The sequence below is a fragment of the Lathyrus oleraceus genome, chromosome 4 (assembly GCF_024323335.1).
Source record: "Lathyrus oleraceus cultivar Zhongwan6 chromosome 4, CAAS_Psat_ZW6_1.0, whole genome shotgun sequence".
In the NCBI taxonomy this organism is placed as follows: domain Eukaryota; kingdom Viridiplantae; phylum Streptophyta; class Magnoliopsida; order Fabales; family Fabaceae; genus Lathyrus; species Lathyrus oleraceus.
In genome coordinates, this window is record NC_066582.1 from 35,360,270 (window position 1) to 35,379,848 (window position 19,579).

Below are 19,579 nucleotides of genomic sequence, written 5' to 3' on the forward strand. Positions count from 1 at the left end.
CATACTCCAAAATTTGCCCGTTAAGTTTTCAGGACATTTTTCAAGACATTAATGTTAAAGGAACAAAGACCCAGCACACAGGTGGCCAAATCCAGAAAATGACTTAAACTGGCTTACTCGCTAGGCGAGCAAAATCCTTCGCCTAACGAACTCTTCGCTGCACCACTCGCCTAGCGAAGCCTGCGAATACCAGAAATTTTGGGCTTCATTCTGAGCCCATTAGGTCACAAAAACTATTATAAATACCAAGACCTCATTCAGAGAAAAGAAGGAAAAGGAGGGAGAAAAAGGGTAGACAGCGGAGAGACGGACAGAAACCCTAGCAAGGAAACACAAACACAGACAGCAAACCCTGGAGGCTAACCAAGAGAATTCAGAGCAACCCTAAAGGAAACCCTGAAGGAAACTCATATGCACAAAGGTTACCTCCGCCCAACTCAATCCGGCACCAACCCTAAGAGTGATCTGCCAATTCAACGTTGCAATTCAATTGCAAACAGGTTTGCACTATCACTACCGCTTTATGCTCCCAATTTACATGTGACATAATGATTGAATTTATAAATATATCTTAGGTTTTGCATGTGAATCTAAGTATGCATGGATGTCTTGAATGTTTAACCATGTAATTTCTGTAATGGATGCCATAGGGTTTGGAGCTTGCTGAAATCGTACTGTTATTAGACTCAAAACCCGCAGCCGTTCGCTAGCACATCGCTAAGTGAACATGTAGCGAGTGTTCGCCAAGCCTTCGCTAGGCGAGGCAATAGCGAACATGACAGTTGCTGATTTTTTTTCTGTTCTGTTCTGTGTTTATCTGACATGTCCTATCATAGTTGTGTATTGTTTGCCTGACTTTATTACTGTTGCGATTCCTTTGTTCGGTGCAACTATTGACCGCACCCCATTTGGTATTCTGACCTGTTTGCTAAATTTTGTGAGGGCTCACATACTCCCGAAGAAGGTAGCTTGCTAGGTATTCCACTTTATTTGTGGGATACCCTTGTGGAGATTCATCCTAATTACCTAACTGATTACAAATGTTGCCTTTGAATATATGATCTTGACCCTCTCTTTGTTGCCTTACGGTATTACGATCATGTCCCGTGAATGTGGGGATACACTTAGCAAAGACCCTTCGATTAAATCATCATGTCACTATAAAATAAATCATAGTCCCACGGATGTTGCCTGCGAATATATGATTTTGTCCCTCGATGGCCCGTCGTTGTAGCCTACGGTTAAATGATGATCGTCCCTTCGAATGCTAAGGTATCCTTACAAATGTTGCCTTCAATGACCAATCGATGACCCTACGATGTCCCTTTACATCCAAAGGATAATACTACTTACTTCTCAATAGTAAGGACAGTTTTACCCTCCTAAGGATAGGAAATACCTATAAAGACCTAAGGTAGGTATAACTCTTAAGTGCTGACTCACAACTTAAAATACTTTTCACACCTCACACTTTGCAAAACATCTATTAGAAAATCACCACTTGGTATACATTCGTACTAGAATCATTGCCAAGTTATATTTTTCTAAACAGCTTTCAAAATTAAACCAGATAAATACTTTGTATACATTCGTACAAGAATCATTACAAAGTTAAACTCTCTTTTCAAAACATTTTCTAAACAGTCTCAAACACTTTTTCGGACAAGAAAAACATAAGTGATTAAGCAATTAAGAGCCCATGGATAACCATGGATACAAAGGGTGCTAACACCTTCCCTTTGTATAATGTACCTCCCGAACCCAAAATCTAATCAAGGTCTTTCCTGTTCTTTTCCGCCTTTCCTTATTGGATAAAAGAAAAGTCGGTGGCGACTCTTGCTATCCGCGACATTGCTTTTCAAAGCAAAACACAAAAGTCAGTTCACCGTATAACAGTTTCGCATGGGATTATAACGAGATGCCTGGTCTTAACAAAAGTTTGGTCGAAATGCAGTTGCCAATAATGGAAGGAAAGAAGCCAGTAAAGCAGACTCCGAGACGCTTCGCACCAGAAATCCTGTCGAAAATAAAAGAAGAGGTCGAAAGACTTCTAAAATGCAAGTTCATCTACACAACCAGGTATGTCGAATGGATTGCAAATATTGTTCCAGTAATTAAGAAAAATGGCAAACTTAGGGTATGCATTGATTTTCGAGACTTAAACTCGGCTACCCTGTCATACGGTGAACTGACTTTGTGTGTTTTTGCTTTGGAAAGCAAATGTCGCGGATAGCAAGAGTCGCCACCGACTTTTCTTTTATCCAATAAGGAAAGGCGGAAAAGAACAGGAAAGACCTTGATTAGATTTTGGGTTCGGGAGGTACATTATACAAAGGGAAGGTGTTAGCATCCTTTGTATCCATGGTTATCCATGGGCTCTTAATTGCTTAATCACTTATGTTTTTCTTGTCTGAAAAAGTGTTTGAGAACTGTTTAGAAAATGTTTTGGAAAGAGAGTTTAACTTTGTAATGATTCTTGTACGAATGTATACAAAGTATTTATCTCGTTTAATTTTGAAAGTTGTTTAGAAAAATATAACTTGGCAATGATTCTAGTACGAATGTATACCAAGTGGTGATTTTCTAATAGATGTTTTACAAATTGTGAGGTGTGAAAAGTATTTTAAGTGGTGAGTCAGCATTTAAGAGTTATACCTATCCAAGGTCTTTATAGGTATTTCCTATCCTTATGAAGGTAAAACTGTCCTTACTATTGAGAAGTAAGTAGTCTTGTCCTTTTGGATTTAAGGGACATCGTAGGGTCATCGATTGGTCATTGAAGGCAACATTTGTAAGGATACCTTAGCATTCGAAGGGACGATCATCATTTAACCGTAGGCTACCACGAAGGGTCATCGAGGGACAAAGTCATGTATTCGAAAGCAACATTCGAGGGACTATGATGATTTAACCGAAGGGTCTTTGCTAAGGATATCCTTACATTCGTGGGACATGGCCGTAATATCGTAAGGCAACAAAGAGAGGGTCAAGATCATATATTCAAAGGCAACATTCGTAATCAGTTAGGTAATTAGGATGAATCTCCACAAGGGTATCCCACAAATAAAGTGGAATACCTAGCAAGCTACCTTCTTCGGGAGTATGTGAGCCCTCACAAAATTCAGCAAACAGGTCAGAATACCAAAAGGGGTGCGGTCAATAGTTGCACCGAACAAAGGAATCGCAGCAGTAATAATGTCAGGCAAATAATACACAGCTATGATAGAACATGTCAGATAAGCACAGAATAAAACAGAACCAAAAAATCAGCGATTGTCACGTTCGCTACTGCCTCGCCTAGCGAAGGCTTGGCGAACGCTCGCTACATGTTCGCTTAGCGATGTGCTAGCGAACGGCTGCGGGTTTTGAGTTTAACAACAGTACGATTTCAGCAAGCTCCAAACCCTATGGCATCCCTTACAGAAATTACATGGTTAAACATTCAAGACATCCATGCATACTTAAATCCACATGCAAAACCTAAGATATATTTATAAATTCAATCATAATATCACATGTAAATTGGGAGCATAAAGCGGTAGTGGTAGTGCAAACCTGTTTACAATTGAATTGCAACGTTGGATTCGCAGATCACTCTTAGGGTTGGTGTCGGATTGAGTTGGGCGGAGGTAACCTTCGTGCAGATGAGTTTCCTTCAGGGTTTCCTTTAGGGTTGCTCTGAATTCTCTTGGTTAGCCTCCAGGGTTTGCTGTCTGTGTGGATTTGTGTTTTTCCTTTTTCTCCCTCTTTTTTCTTTTTTTGCTTTCTGAATGAGGTCTTGGTATTTATAATAGTTTTTGTGACCTAATGGGCTCAGAATGAAGCCCAAAATTTCTGGTATTCGCAAGCTTCGCTAGGCGAGTGGTGCAGCGAAGAGTTCGCTAGGCGAAGGATTTTGCTCGCCTAGCGAGCAAGCCAGTTTAAGTCATTTTCTGGATTTGGCCACCTGTGTGTTGGGTCTTTGTTCCTTTAAGATCAATGTTTTGAAAAAATGAGTTGGAATGCCTTGAAAAATGTCTTGCAAGATTAACGGGCAAATTTTGGGGTATGACATACCCCAAAGGATGAATATCCTATGCCAGTGGCAGAAATGCTCATAGATTCTGCAGCCGGCCATGAGTACTTAAGTATGTTAGACGGATACTCTGGCTATAACCAAATTTTTATCGCTAAGGAAGATGTTCCTAAAACGGCTTTCCGTTGTCCTGGAGCAATAGGAACGTACGAATGGGTAGTAATGCCTTTTGGTTTAAAGAACGCTGGAGCAACTTACCAACGTGCTATGAATTCCATTTTTCACGACTTCATTGAGACTTTCATGCAAGTGTATATTGACGATATTGTGATTAAGTCTGTTTCAGGGAAAAGTCATATAGATCATCTTCGACAATCTTTTGAAAGGATGAAGTTGAAAATGAACCCACTTAAATGTGCTTTTGGTGTGCAGGCGGGTGATTTCTTAGGTTTTGTGGTCCACAAGAAGGGGATCGAAATAAATGAAAACAAAGCCAAAGCCATAATGGAGGCGAAAGCGCCATCGACCAAAAAGGGGTTGCAGTCTCTGCTAGGGAAGATCAACTTTCTCAGAAGATTCATCTCCAATCTCAGTGGGAAGACACAAGCTTTCTCTCATCTGCTTCGACTAAAGAAGGAAGACTTCGCATGGGGGCAAGAACAGCAAGCGGCCTTCGACAAAATCAAGGAATACCTGGCTAGTCCCCCAATCCTGATGTCTCCTTGCAGAAAAAGAAGTATGAGATTGTACATTTCGGCATCAGACAAAACATTAGGAAGTATGTTGTGTCAAGAAGATGAGAATGGCGTCGAATGAGCCATTTATTATCTCAGTAGAGTCCTGAACGATGCCGAAACTAGATATAGTATTATAGAAAAGCTATGTCTGTGTGTATACTTCTCTTGTATGAAATTAAAGCATTATATAAAACCTGTTGATGTATATATTTCCTCCCATTTCGACGTAATAAAGTATATGTTATCTAAATCTATTTTACATAGTCGAATTGGAAAATAGGCTTTAGCATTAACAGAATACTCCTTGAAATATCTGCCTTTAAAAGCTGTGAAAGGACAAGTGGTCGCTGATTTCATAGCCGACCACTCTATAAACGAAGATGTGGAATATGTCGAATTAGAACCTTGGAAACTGTATTTCGACGGTTCCAGTCATAAAAATGGAACTGGAGTTGGGATGTTGATTATTTCTCCTGACAGAATTCCAACAAAATTCAAGTACAAAGTTGAAAGTCTATGTTCAAATAATGAAGCAGAATATGAAGCTTTGATCGTTGGACTTGAAATCTTGTTGAAATTGGGGGCAATTTGTATACATGCGTTTTCGACGTCATAAGATTTGGTATGCAGAATGATTCTTTCGACAAATGACGACATGGGATAAACGGTTTTGGTTGATAAGTGTTGTTCGACACTTCGACAAAATTGAAGCTTCGACATTTCGACAAGATATCTGCAAATGGAAAGGCACCTTTGACAGACGTGGAGGATGTTGTAGTATTTTGACAATTCGACAAAGTCTGGAGAGAGACGTCATTTCGACGTAAAATGTAAATATTCAAATTCAGAAGAGTTGTGACGTTTGGCAGAAGACGCGTGGAAGCATCTGGCAAAAAGAAGAAAGCCATTTGTCACAGTTTTAGGATTTGGTCGTTAGTAACAGTTATGTTATTTGTATATAAATAGGGTAGTTGTTATCGAAAAAGAGGTGGAAAAATTTACTTGTACAAAATTCCTGAAAATACTCAAAGTACCCGTGTGAGAGAAAAGAGTCATATTTGGAACATGTATGTGTAAACAAACACCAATTCTTCAAAGTTTATTTTATAAAGTTTAAAATTCTTCACGAATTCCTTTTACGTTTTCCAGTCAATTATCTTTCTGCACTTTCTTTTCGACACTTTATATTTCGTTAGTTATTTCCTGCCATTCATCTTATCTTATCAAATTTACGTCTGTTTAAACGTTTTAATCAACATTTTTGACATAAAATATTTGGAGAACAAAAAATGAAAGATATGAAAGTTGTTCTAGAAATCTTCAAAGTCATCTAGATCTGCACATGTCCTAGGATTTGTGTGGTTGATCTTGCAAGTAACCCAATTCTACAAGTTTTGGTAAACCAGAGGTTGTTCGCCAAAATTCACAGCGAACAAATTGGCACGCCCAGTGGGACAGTGCAGAAATCTAGAAACTTAGATAATCGTTAGTCAAAGTTTGTTCTTCGTTGTATGAGACTGAGAAGTGGTAAATTAGCCGTATCCGACGTAGAAATACCAAAAAGAACAAGAGTAAGGAAAATGGCGAATCAGCCAAATAATCCAAATAATTCTAATCCAAATGAACTCATCCCAGTATCCAACCCTGTCTCTTCGACAGGAGGCAATGTAGGATCAGTCCATGTGTCAGAGGATGTACCTTCGTCAACAGGGTCAATGCCAGCGGTTTCAATATCGCAGAATGCGCCTAGTTCGTCCTTCAGGGCACAACAAATGCCCGTTGGGACACCCCCTCCTGTGGGAAACACTTCTAGGCCTTTTGTGACAAATTTCACCATGCCTCTGCCTGGTAGGGAACAACCATTTGGAATGCCAACTTCAGTAATGGCAAACCTACACAATTCCCCGGTAGTATATTCTGATTCTATGGCCAATATGTATTCACCCTTACAAGGATCAGGATATGGCGGAAACATGAGTAGACTAAATCAACAACCACTTTACGTGCCGCCAATAACAAATAATTCTGCGCAAGTAATTAGGCAATAAATGGACGAGAGTAATCATGATATGGTCCAAATGTTGACACAACAAATGGGAGCAGTGTTTAACCCTCTAATACAAAACACCACCCAAACAAACCAATTGTTGGCGGCGCAAATGACGCACATTGCTGATTTCTTTGGAGTCCCTCAAACTCGTCACAGAGAACAAGTGGTTCAGAACCCATTGGTAGCGGTCCAGGAAGAGCCTACGATAAACCAAATGCCTTTAGACAATCCTCAGACAAACGTCAGAAACCAGGAGGATGTAGTCGAACAGCCCCGTGTCGAAGTCCCTATTTCACAAGAACCTAGAAGGATAGTAATCCAGAGAGGCCAGGACGCGGATGCTGTGTTGCAACAGCGGATCCGGTATAATGACCCTCCTGCCGAAAATAATTTAGCGGCCATGGTAGAAACGATAATGGCACAGAATGGGATGAACATGGAATTACAAAGGCCTAGTTATGCTTCCCCACTGTCAGAATATATTCTGCAAGAAGAACTGCCACCAAGGTGGAAAGTGCCTAAGTTCACAAAGTTCTCAGGGGATACTAGCGAGTCCACCATAGAACACGTAGCACGTTATCTGATCGAAGCATGGGAAATAGCCCGTAATGAAAATTTGAAAATAAAATATTTCCCTAGTTCCATAACAAAAAACGTGTTTACTTGGTTTACATCTTTGCCTGCACACTCAGTGTATACGTGGACCCAATTAGAAAGACTGTTCCATGAACAATTCTACATGGGTCAAACAAAAATAAGTCTGAAAGAATTAGCCAATGTTAAGAGAAAACACTCAGAACCAATAGATGATTATTTGAATAGGTTCAGATTGTTAAAGGCTAGATGTTTCACCCCGGTGCCAGAACATGAGTTGGTCGAAATGGCCGCAGGGGGACTAGATTATGCTATAAGGAAGAAACTAGATACCCAGTATCTGAGGGATATGGCACAATTAGCAGATAGAGTGAGACAGGTCGGAAGGTTAAGGGACGAAAAATTCAGAGCAAATAAGAATAAAAAAGAAAGGGTGGCCTACGTAGGGGTTCGCCAAGATGATGAGTACGACGAAAATGAACCAAGTAACTTCGACGAACAAGAGATTGACCTAGCAGAACTAAAGCAAGGCCCGCCTTATTCGTGCAAAGTCCTAACTCCGTCGAACGGAAACCCAGTCGAAACCAACGATAAGTTCCCCAAAAGGACTTATACGTTCGACATCACCAAATGCGACGAAATTTTTGATCTGTTGGTTAAAGATGGTCAACTAATAAAACCTCCAGGCGCTAAAGAACCGCCTATGGAACAACAGAAAAAGAGAGGTTTTTGTAAATACCATAATTTTCTAGGCCATAAAACGTCTCGCTGTTTCCTTTTCAGGGATCTCGTTCAAAATGCTATCCGTGACGGAAGGCTAAAGTTTGGTGACAAACCGAAACAACAGATGAGGATCGATTCGAATCCCATGCAGCCAGTCGAAGCCCACTACGCTGAACCATCCATCATGAACATGGTGGAGATCGAAGTTGCTCCTGATGGAAATTTGGAAATGGTGGAGGCCCTTGGAAGTTTCGACACAAACATCAACATGGTTGAGATTGCTGATGATCTCGCAAGCCAGAACGAAGTTGAAGTTACTGAAGGCTTCGACAACCAGAAAAGAATGGAAACTACTGAAGGTTTCGACAAGAAGGACGGTGACGATACTGTCGAAGATGTGAAGTTTCGACAAGAGGAAAATTGGGACCGCTTGGGACACCCAAGTGGGAAGTATGATTATCTTGTGAAGTACAATGCGCCGGAAAGCTCTCAGATCGACATCAACACAATCCAACCAAGCGGTTGGGGAGATGTTTCTTCAGACAACAATGAAGAAACAGTTGAGGCAATTGAGCATCCCCCTAATACGAAAAAGAAGGTTGTTGAAGACCTCATTATCGAAAACAAGGCTACTGAAGGCCTTGATCTTGATCAAACAAAGACAGGTGATGTCGCAAACTGCGTCAACACTATGGGGCCTTTCAGTGAAGAAGTCACAAAAATTAAAGCGGAAGTTGTTAATGGTCCTTTGAAGCCCGTGGTCAGTGGGATTCTGCGTAGGGTAATGGAAGACCCCAAAAGGAATTGGAACAAATGTTGTTGCAAACATGGCCCCAGGAGTATATCTTGGTGCTGCTGCCCAGCAAAAGAGTTCGACCAAGTACCAAAAGGTGTCGAAGGCGAAGAGGAGAGACTCATTAGAAAGATGAACGAATTAAGCATCACTGACGAACGAAGTGTTGGGGTAAACATGATGGAAATATCTCAGAGGGACCAGGCCGAAGTGGGCGAAGATCATCGTCGAAAGGAGCACCAGAGGTTGGCGTATCCTAAAGAGGAGGAAAATTTAATAGAATTCATCAAGAGGTGCCAAAGGATGAAAACCGAAGTAATGCTATGCCCACGCTGCAGTGCAATCTTCGACAGGAAGGCAGCAACTAACCTGGAAGCAGTGGATAAAGCCAAGAGGAAAGAGAATTGGGGAACAGTAAGATATGACCCAAGGAGAAGTGATCACCACCAGTTGAGGCATGGAGAAAGACGCCATAACACCTATAAACCATCTAACAAAGCAACGGACGACAAATGGTTTCAACCCATTAGAGACGCCCAGGGGCAGAACAGATGGGGAAAGTTTGAGGTTCAGAGAGGCGCTTCGATGGAAGGCGAGAAGGAAATGGAAAAGCACAAGCCAAGGACATATCCTTCAGAGAATTACAAAGGCAAAAACCCCATGTCCAGATCCCAATGGAGGAGATTCCAGAGGCAGAAGAGGGCAGAAAAAGAGGCTGCAGAAAAGAGCGTGAATGGAAAAGACACTGACAGCAAAGATAAAGCAGAGTCTAGTAACAATCGCCAGATAAGGAGCAGAAAAGAGGCTTCCCTCCAGATCAATCCTGGCGGCATTGTCGAACCTGTGGCGTCGAAAGAGAAGATGCAGGAGGACGACGAAATAACAGACAACTTCGAATCTGACTCAGAATCATCCTTCAATGTGATCTGCAACGTGGTCTCTGTTCTCCCTAGAGACTATGATAGAGTTATGGAGGTCGAAGACGAAGAAGACGAGATGGAAGAGGAAACAATGGCACACCGGCCCGTTTGCTACTACGTTATGAATAATGGATGCGTCGAAGAGCAGAACGCTTTCTTCGAAAGACCAGATGACTCCATGAAAGCGCATTTGAAGCCTTTGTTCATAAAAGGAAAGGTGGAGAATGTTGGTGTGAATAAGATACTGGTGGATGGGGGAGCAGTAGTGAATTTGATGCCCCATTTCATGCTGAAGAAGATAGGGAAAGACGACTCAGACGCGAAACCCCACAACATGGTGTTGTCGAATTATGAAGGAAAAGTAGGAACCACCATGGGCGTTATCCAGGTGAATCTGACTGTTGGAACCATAACAAGACCAACGATGTTTATGGTCATTGCTTCAAGGGCGAACAACAACCTACTGCTTGGAAGGGAGTGGATTCATGGCGTAGGAGCCGTACCCTCTTCAATGCATCAGCGAATAGCCATATGGAGGCCAGACGGGATCGTCGAAAACATTGAGGCTGATCAAAGTTACTTCATGACAGAGATAAACAATGTCAACAGTCAAAGCTTCGACAAGAACCTGGCTCACATACCTCCATGCAGTCCAGCAGAATTCGACTTAAAGGCGACAGACAATGCGTACTGCTCCATGTACCTTCATCCTACACATGGTTTCCAGTGGGATAAAGAAGTAATTGGCGGAACTTATATGTGGGGAACTACTCATATAGCACCAACGGGATGGGGAAGCGAATTTGACGATGACGAGTAAACAATCAGCGCTCGAAAAGATTACGGCTTACATAGCCGAAAACAAACTCAAAGAGGCCCTTGAGGCTGAAGTAAAATACATGGCTGTCGAAGCCAGCAAAGAAAACTCCAACAAACAATGTCCCCAAAAAGACGTTGTAGAAGATCATGATAACAACCAAATGGGCGAATGGAAAAAGCTGGACGCCATTTATGACGACGAACCTCTAGGGTTCGAAAAAGATCCAGTGTCAACAAACGAGAAGATGGTGGCACAGGATCCGTTAGAAGAAATAAACTTAGGAATGGGGGCAGAACATAGACCAACCTATATAAGCGCAAAAATGGACCCCAGTTCAAGGTCGAAATAGTCCAGTTGCTAAAAGAGTTCAAAGATTGTTTCGCATGGGATTATGACGAGATGCATGGTCTTGACAGAAGTTTGGTCGAAATGCAGTTGCCAATAATGGAAGGAAAGAAGCCAGTAAAGCAGACTCCGAGACGCTTCGCACCAGAAATCCTGTCGAAAATAAAAGAAGAGGTCGAAAGACTTCTAAAATGCAAGTTCATCCGCACAACCAGGTATGTCGAATGGATTGCAAATATTGTTCCAGTAATTAAGAAAAATGGCAAACTTAGGGTATGCATTGATTTTCGAGACTTAAACTCGGCTACCCCAAAGGATGAATATCCTATGCCAGTGGCAGAAATGCTCATAGATTATGCAGCCGGCCATGAGTACTTAAGTATGTTAGACGGATACTCTGGCTATAACCAAATTTTTATCGCTAAAGAAGATGTTCCTAAAACGGCTTTTCGTTGTCCTGGAGCAATAGGAACGTACGAATGGGTAGTAATGCCTTTTGGTTTAAAGAACGCCGGAGCAACTTACCAACGTGCTATGAATTCCATTTTTCACGACTTCATTGAGACTTTCATGCAAGTGTATATTGACGATATTGTGATTAAGTCTGTTTCAGGGAAAAGTCATATAGATCATCTTCGACAATCTTTTGAAAGGATGAGGAAGTTTGGTTTGAAAATGAACCCACTTAAATGTGCTTTTGGTGTGCAGGCGGGTGATTTCTTAGGTTTTGTGGTCCACAAGAAGGGGATCGAAATAAATGAAAACAAAGCCAAAGCCATAATGGAGGCGAAAGCGCCATCGACCAAAAAGGGGTTGCAGTCTCTGCTAGGGAAGATCAACTTTCTCAGAAGATTCATCTCCAATCTCAGTGGGAAGACACAAGCTTTCTCTCATCTGCTTCAACTAAAGAAGGAAGACTTCGCATGGGGGCAAGAACAGCAAGCGACCTTCGACAAAATCAAGGAATACCTGGCTAGTCCCCCAATCCTGATGTCTCCTTGCAGAAAAAGAAGTATGAGATTGTACATTTCGGCATCAGACAAAACATTAGGAAGTATGTTGTGTCAAGAAGATGAGAATGGCGTCGAAAGAGCCATTTATTATCTTAGTAGAGTCCTGAACGATGCCGAAACTAGATATAGTATTATAGAAAAGCTATGTATGTGTGTATACTTCTCTTGTATGAAATTAAAGCATTATATAAAACTTGTTGATGTATATATTTCCTCCCATTTCGACGTAATAAAGTATATGTTATCTAAATCTATTTTACATAGTCGAATTGGAAAATGGGCTTTAGCATTAACAGAATACTCCTTGAAATATCTGCCTTTAAAAGCTGTGAAAGGACAAGTGGTCGCTGATTTCATAGCCGACCACTCTATAAACGAAGATGTGGAATATGTCGAATTAGAACCTTGGAAACTGTATTTCGACGGTTCCAGTCATAAAAATGGAACTGGCGTTGGGATGTTGATTATTTCTCCTGACAGAATTCCAACAAAATTCAAGTACAAAGTTGAAAGTCTATGTTCAAATAATGAAGCAGAATATGAAGCTTTGATCGCTGGACTTGAAATCTTGTTGAAATTGGGGGCAATTTGTATACATGCGTTTTCGACGTCATGAGATTTGGTATGTAGAATGATTCTTTCGACAAATGACGACATGGGATAAACGGTTTTGGTTGATAAGTGTTGTTCGACACTTCGACAAAATTGAAGCTTCGACATTTCGACAAGATATCTGCAAATGGAAAGGCACCTTTGACAGACGTGGAGGATGTTGTAGTATTTCGACAATTCGACAAAGTCTGGAGAGAGACGTCATTTCGACGTAAAATGTAAATATTCAAATTCATAAGAGTTGTGACATTTGGCAGAAGACGCGTGGAAGCATCTGGCGAAAAGAAGAAAGCCATTTATCACAGTTTTAGGATTTGGTCGTTAGTAACAGTTATGTTATTTGTATATAAATAGGGTAGTTGTTATCGAAAAAGAGGTGGAAAAATTTACTTGTACAAAATTCCTGAAAATACTCAAAGTACCCGTGTGAGAGAAAAGAGTCATATTTGGAACATGTATGTGTAAACAAACACCAATTCTTCAAAGTTTATTTTATAAAGTTTAAAATTCTTTACAAATTCCTTTTACGTTTTCCAGTCAATTATCTTTCTGCACTTTCTTTTCGACACTTTATATTTCGTTAGTTATTTCCTGCCATTCATCTTATCTTATCAAATTTACGTCTGTTTAAACGTTTTAATCAACATTTTTGACATAAAATATTTGGAGAACAAAAAATGAAAGATATGAAAGTTGTTCTATATATCTTCAAAGTCATCTAGATCTGCACATGTCCTAGGATTTGTGTGGTTGATCCTGCAAGTAACCAAATTCTACAAGTTTTGGTAAACCATAGGTTGTTCGCCAAAATTCACAGCGAACACTCTTCCAACTAGCAAACTCTCCCAAATTCAACAAAATAATCATTCATATTTATATTGGTGTTGTTTCTATAAGTGGGATTGAGTGGTCGATCGAAATTGAATGTGATTCGGCTTAAGTGGCGTTGAGCGGTGGATCGAAATATTCATAAAAAATTGAATGTGATTCGACCCCAATATTTTAACTAGTATTGTGAATTTTATTCAATGAAAAAGTTGAATAATAATATAATTTTTTTTAAATAACCATTATTTTCAACTTTAATCCTTAAATAACCAATTTTTCGAAAAAAAATACTAAAATAACCACTATTTTCAATTGATGCGTCAGTTGAACGGATACATCCAATTAACATAGAGAGGAGGCACCGTTAGCTTTGGCGCATACATGCAAAACCAATGCATGTAGGCGCCACATGCATGTGTGCATGTGTGCATGCGTCACATGCATTGGCGCATGCATGTTGCATGCTTGTTTTGCTTCTTCTATAAATATCACCCTCACATCTCTCATATTATTTCACACAACTTCTTACCCTCTATCATTTTCCTTCAATTTCTTCAATCACCTTCAATTTTGTTTTCTTTAATCATGTTTGAATACATTCACAAGTGAAATGTCGATTTAATCTTTTCAACAGTCGCACATCCGATAAAAATTCGACTTTGGAATATAGGTTCGTTTGAGCGTCTTAATCGGACGTTGAACCATTGGTTAGATGGAGAAATTGCAGATGGTGAAAGGATTAGAAGAATTCAATGGCTTGAGCTCACGTTCAACCAAAATGGAGAAGTGCGTGAATGAGTGGATATTAAGACTGACAGAGACGTTCACAGGATGATGCATAATATGTTCAAAATTGTTTTGATGGTTGTAACCGCTTAGTTATAGTACTGGTATTTTAAGTGTTGTAGTTGTTTGTGTTGTTGTTTATGTGTTGAATGTGTTGTATTTGTTTGTGATTGATGGTATTTCCTCACAAACTTATCATATGAAATAAATTTTGTTTTTAATATAACGCAAATGAGGTACATGTAAAATTATCTTTTTGTGTTTGTTCCAACACTAGGACAGTTAGTATGAGTGTGACCTGGCTGACGACATGAACTACATTTCGGTTTGAATACGGATGTTGTTTGAATACAGTTAGTAGGATGCGCCAGTGCATGTGGTGCCTACATGCATTGGTTTTGCATGCATGTTCCAAGGCTAATGGTGCCTCCACTCTAGGTTAATTGGATGTGCCAGTTCAAGTGGCGCATCAATTGAAAATAGTGGTTATTTTGGTATTTTTTTTTGAAAAAATAATTATTTAGGGATTAAAGTTGAAAATAATTATTATTTTTTAAAAAAAAAATAATACAAAGCATATCTTTGTATTTCTCCTAAATAGTAGAAAGACTTATATCAAGTGTTTACAAATTACAATTACAAATATATTTAAAATAATGTTGAAATTTCAAATATCTTTTCATTTTTAAAAGTAGTCTAAGTAGTTTAGATTATCATAAATTACAAATGCATATTTAATTTATAGTAAAGTTAATTTCAAGTGAAACTGAAATAAACTTAAAATGTCAAATATTTTTTTTTTAAATCATGTATATAAGACCGAACTCTACAGACTAACTATATATAATAAAATATACCTTTATGTACACTTTAAAAAAATGATTTTGATAAATACTTACAAAATATTGTTTAGAATCAAATTGATTTATACTAGAAAGTATTATACTAAAATAAACAAATTAATAAAGAGAAATGAGATAATTCACTAACAATGTGTAAATTATATTTACTCAATCAATAACGGACACATCAATTAAACCCATTAATTAATTAGAAACCGCCAACAACTTATTTATATAACATTTTGATAAAGATGGTTTCCAGATAAAATACTCTGTAAAATATCAATAACATATATATATTACTTCTTAATTAAACATTAATATTTATCTATCAATATATTTTAGAACAAATTTTTATCATAAAAACAAATTTTGATAGTGCTGATTTTTTTTTATAAATATGAAATAAAATAAATTAATAATTGTTATTATCAAATAATTTAAGTGTGCGATATGAATAATTGCACTAATAATAAACCTATAAAAGAAACAGTAAAAATAAAACAACAGAAATTTGATTATGCTCTCTGATATGATTTGCCAGTAAAAGCATCATATCACAGTTCAGAAAATTCGATGACTGGTTGCTTGTAATCAGCATATAGAATACTAAACGGAATCTCCGTCTCAAAATTCTCTTTGGTTTTTCTACAAGATGATAACTGAATTTTGCACAAAGCAACAATAAATTATACGTCCACAAAATTTTTCTGCAATGCTTTTCAAGGATGAATGATATGATCAAACATTAGCAGACAAAAATAATTGACTCTTGGTCATGGCACCTCAAACAGTGTTCAATCTTTGGCCACTAGTCGCACATACTTCTTTTCAACTGCAAATTTGGAGCTAGAATTTATCTGTAAGCAATAAATTATCATATGAAAATCAATATTATTATTCAGTTGACAGTTATTTAAATTTGAATCACATCTAAGTAGATGGACATACCTTCTGCTCAAGTGTGTCGTTCAATTCATCTTCATTTACTACAATGCTGGACTCTTGCAGCGCTTTGAATACAGCTTTTCTCAGTTTCTTCATCTTCAATCCATCAGGATGCTGCCACAAATAAAACAATTAGCACATTATGTGCAGTAAGAAAATTATATGCATATACCAAAACTCAAAAAAAAAGAATTGGGCAGGTTCATTCTAAATGCAGTTTAGAAACTATATTTGAGTCCACCTTAAGAGTCGCTATCTAAATATAACAGATAGATATTACTAGCTATATAGCATCGACAAATCAAGCAGAAAACAAAGGTGTCATTCATTCCAAAATTCAATGCACATACGGATTTTAAGGCCGCTTTGATAAACTTCTTCCATTTTATTTTCTTCTCTTTTGTCTTCTCGCCTTGAATTACTTCACCATTCTCTGTGTCAACTGAAGTGTCATTCTTGCACTTTTTAATAAGGCCACCCTCTGATGCATCAAGTTTCCTCTTTTTCTTTTCTGAAGAAACTTCACTCCCTGGTTTCAAGTTATTTTGTTCAGAAGACTCCTGCAATTTTGGATGCTCTGCATTGTTGCCATCTTTCTTCTCTGTACCATCAGAAGCAGCCTCCACTGCATCCTTTGCATCAGGGGCAGGCTTATCTGCCTGGACTGGTGGCTGCTGTGAAGCATGGAATGCTCGGGATTTTGCCCCGTGTTTCTTTCCTTCAGCATGGAGAAGAAGTGCCTGCTGGCTTGTAGCTTTCGTATTGCAAAGACTGCATAACCACAAATGAGTAGAGCATAATGAATAGGACAAAACCATAAGGGTGACACAATATCTTAAAAAAACGTGAAGAGAATCATTTCATTCTTTTTTATTACTCCATAAAGTAGCATCAGACACAACACAATGCTGTTTAGGCGGTTGGCACTCATAATATTCACAAATTAAAAGTTTGAAATAGAGAAAAAAAAAACAATATACAGGTAGTATAAAATGTAAAAAAAAAATAGAGTAAATCTAACCAATTAAACGAAGAAAGATGTTTGAAACTCAACTAGCATGCACTTTCACAAACAGATCTTGATCCTATGTAGCACAAATACTTTAGGTTGAAATTGTCTGGTATTCGACATGTGTCCATGTCGGACAGAAACTTGAAACCAACACATGGTGTTCCATTCAATTACACAATTTTCTCATATGGTTACTGGTGCCGACCGTGTCACTGTCGTATCCAGTGCCCATGTCAGTGCTTCATAGCTCTTAACTGACTAAGGACTAATATGATCAACAGCTGAAAATATCCTACTAGACAGAATTAAACCTCAAAAAGCCATTTGTTTAAAAAAAGGTGCAATGCCTATATTGTACATATGATTTTATTACACTAAACTTAAATACTTAACCTTCCCCATTGGCCACTGCATAATTCAACCATACGTAGAAATAAAAATAAATAAAAAGGCATGTGTTGCACATTTAACTTGGTACCGTTGAACTTTCTACACAATAGCCTTGGTTAACTTTTTACATCCTCTGTTTACATTTACATAAAAGATTTGGGCAGTGTCTTGTTGCCTATATGATCTGTTAGGTACCAGATATGCATGTGTAAGCCCAGTTGTCCTAGGCGCATTTGTAGTTATCCAAAGTAGAAAATTAGAGAGGATAGTTAGTTACAGGAGAGTGAAAGGAGAAAGGGTCAAGTTGGTTATAAAGAGGGCGGAAAGATAGAGAAGAGGTATCTTGGAGATCATTTGTGTAGTTACGCACAGAGAATATTATTTCTCTGTAGGAGCTTGGCTCTGTGGGCATTAGGATATTCATCCTTTTGCAAGTATATTTCATTTACATGAATAATACACTACTTTTCCGGTGTTTGTGCGTTTTTATCTGTTTCTTCTATATTTTGTGAGTTGCGGTGATACGGGTATGCAACATGATCCCATGAACCATAAGAAATAATAGGATGCAAGGTCGAACAACTTTAGAAGCCAGATTCCCATCTGAACAGGATCTGTAGACCATGATAATTATGATTCTCTCTTATAACTTTTTAAAACATACTCTCTTCAGTCCTTATTATAAGAAAAAAATTCACTTTTTAAGTACATTGATCTGATACATTGATTATTCAATGTATTTAAAAAGTGGACTTTTTCTTATAATAAAGACCGGAGGGAGTACAATGCAACATCTCAATTGAAATTTACTCCCTAATTTGAATATCACTAGTGACTACAATGATAACTAGAAAGAGTATCCCATAGAATATATACCTACAGAACCACGGAGGGCGATTAGATAAACCCACATTAATATCAACTTCCGGCCTTTGCTTTTTATCTTTGCCAGGCTTGGCAGCTGAACCATTCAAAGCTTTACCTTGGCCTTTCGGACCATACTTTTCCTGAAAAACAAAGCAACGTGAGCCGTTAAAAAACAAGACCCCCTTATATTTCAAGGGTTTAAAATATACTTGGCCTATACATTGCAACAAATCACAAGTTTGCTACAATCCTTCATTTTCTCATTTAAAACTTGTCTCACTTAAGCACATTCAAATTCAAAATTGGTTATAATGTAACAACCTAATCTATAATCTATGGACAATCATTCACGCAATCACAAAAACACAAGTTATAAATGTGAAAATAAGAACGAGAAACTCACCGCTTCTGTAATACACTGTGTATGATTCTGAACGGTGTCTCTCCCAAACATTTGGCCACAGTCAATGCATGAAAGCTAAAATAGCATAAGCAAAAACAAAAACAAGCATTGAATCAAATTGTGCAGTGAAAGTGAATTGATTGTGAATGAAATTGAATAAGAACCTTGTTGGCGGAGCATGATCGGAAGTGATTGGGCAACTTGGGTTTTTTGAGGTTATCTCCACAATCTTCGCATTGAAACCAAACCATGATTGAGAATTAAGATTGGTTTGATATGCACGAAAAGGTAGAAGATGGATCTGTTCTGCAACTGGCGTTTAACCTGATTTAGGGTTTAAGGCTTCGAGACTCAAGAGTGCTAGGGTATCGTTACTAGAGCAAATTTACCACCAGGGTCTAACAAATTATTACTCTTTTTTTTTTTACTTCTTTAATCTTTACTTCAAATAAAAAGCTTAAATTTACAAATTACTAGTAATTCTTTTCAAATTATTAACGTGTAGATTTTTTTTTAAGAGCGGCCAAGAGAAACTCAATAGACACTCATTAGGTATATTAAAAAGAAATAGTAATTAAGAAGATAAAGAAAAATTTAAGGGATCAAAATTAAAATCTCTTAATGAAAAACTCTATAATAAAGAAGTTTTATAGAGTTTCTAGTTAAATTTCATTAGAATATCCCTATGAACCACTTTTCACCAAATGAACGTGTAAATTAATGTTAACTAATTTATCCGCACAGTGAATTCGTGTAAATTAATGTTATCTAATTTATCTGTCCAGTGATTGCATTCCTTGAAAATATGGGTGGCCAAAAAAATTCATAGATCTAGTTATATGTAATGCATTCACCCATTTATTCCTTAGTATACAAAGAAA

General features: G+C 38.2%; 1 protein-coding gene across 1 annotated transcript; it reads right to left on the reverse strand.

Moving 5' to 3' along the window:
• Nucleotides 1-15,577: 15,577 nt before the first annotated feature.
• On the reverse strand, nucleotides 15,578-19,138 carry LOC127138660 (UBP1-associated proteins 1C). The gene is made up of 6 exons (XM_051065148.1): nucleotides 18,863-19,138; nucleotides 18,699-18,773; nucleotides 18,305-18,435; nucleotides 16,377-16,797; nucleotides 16,030-16,140; nucleotides 15,578-15,938 (listed from the first exon to the last, which is right to left on the reverse strand). Exons 1-6 carry the CDS (start codon nucleotides 18,947-18,949, stop codon nucleotides 15,876-15,878), a joined length of 888 nt encoding a protein of 295 aa, XP_050921105.1. The 5' UTR covers nucleotides 18,950-19,138; the 3' UTR covers nucleotides 15,578-15,875.
• Between the last annotated feature and the right edge of the window lie 441 nt (nucleotides 19,139-19,579).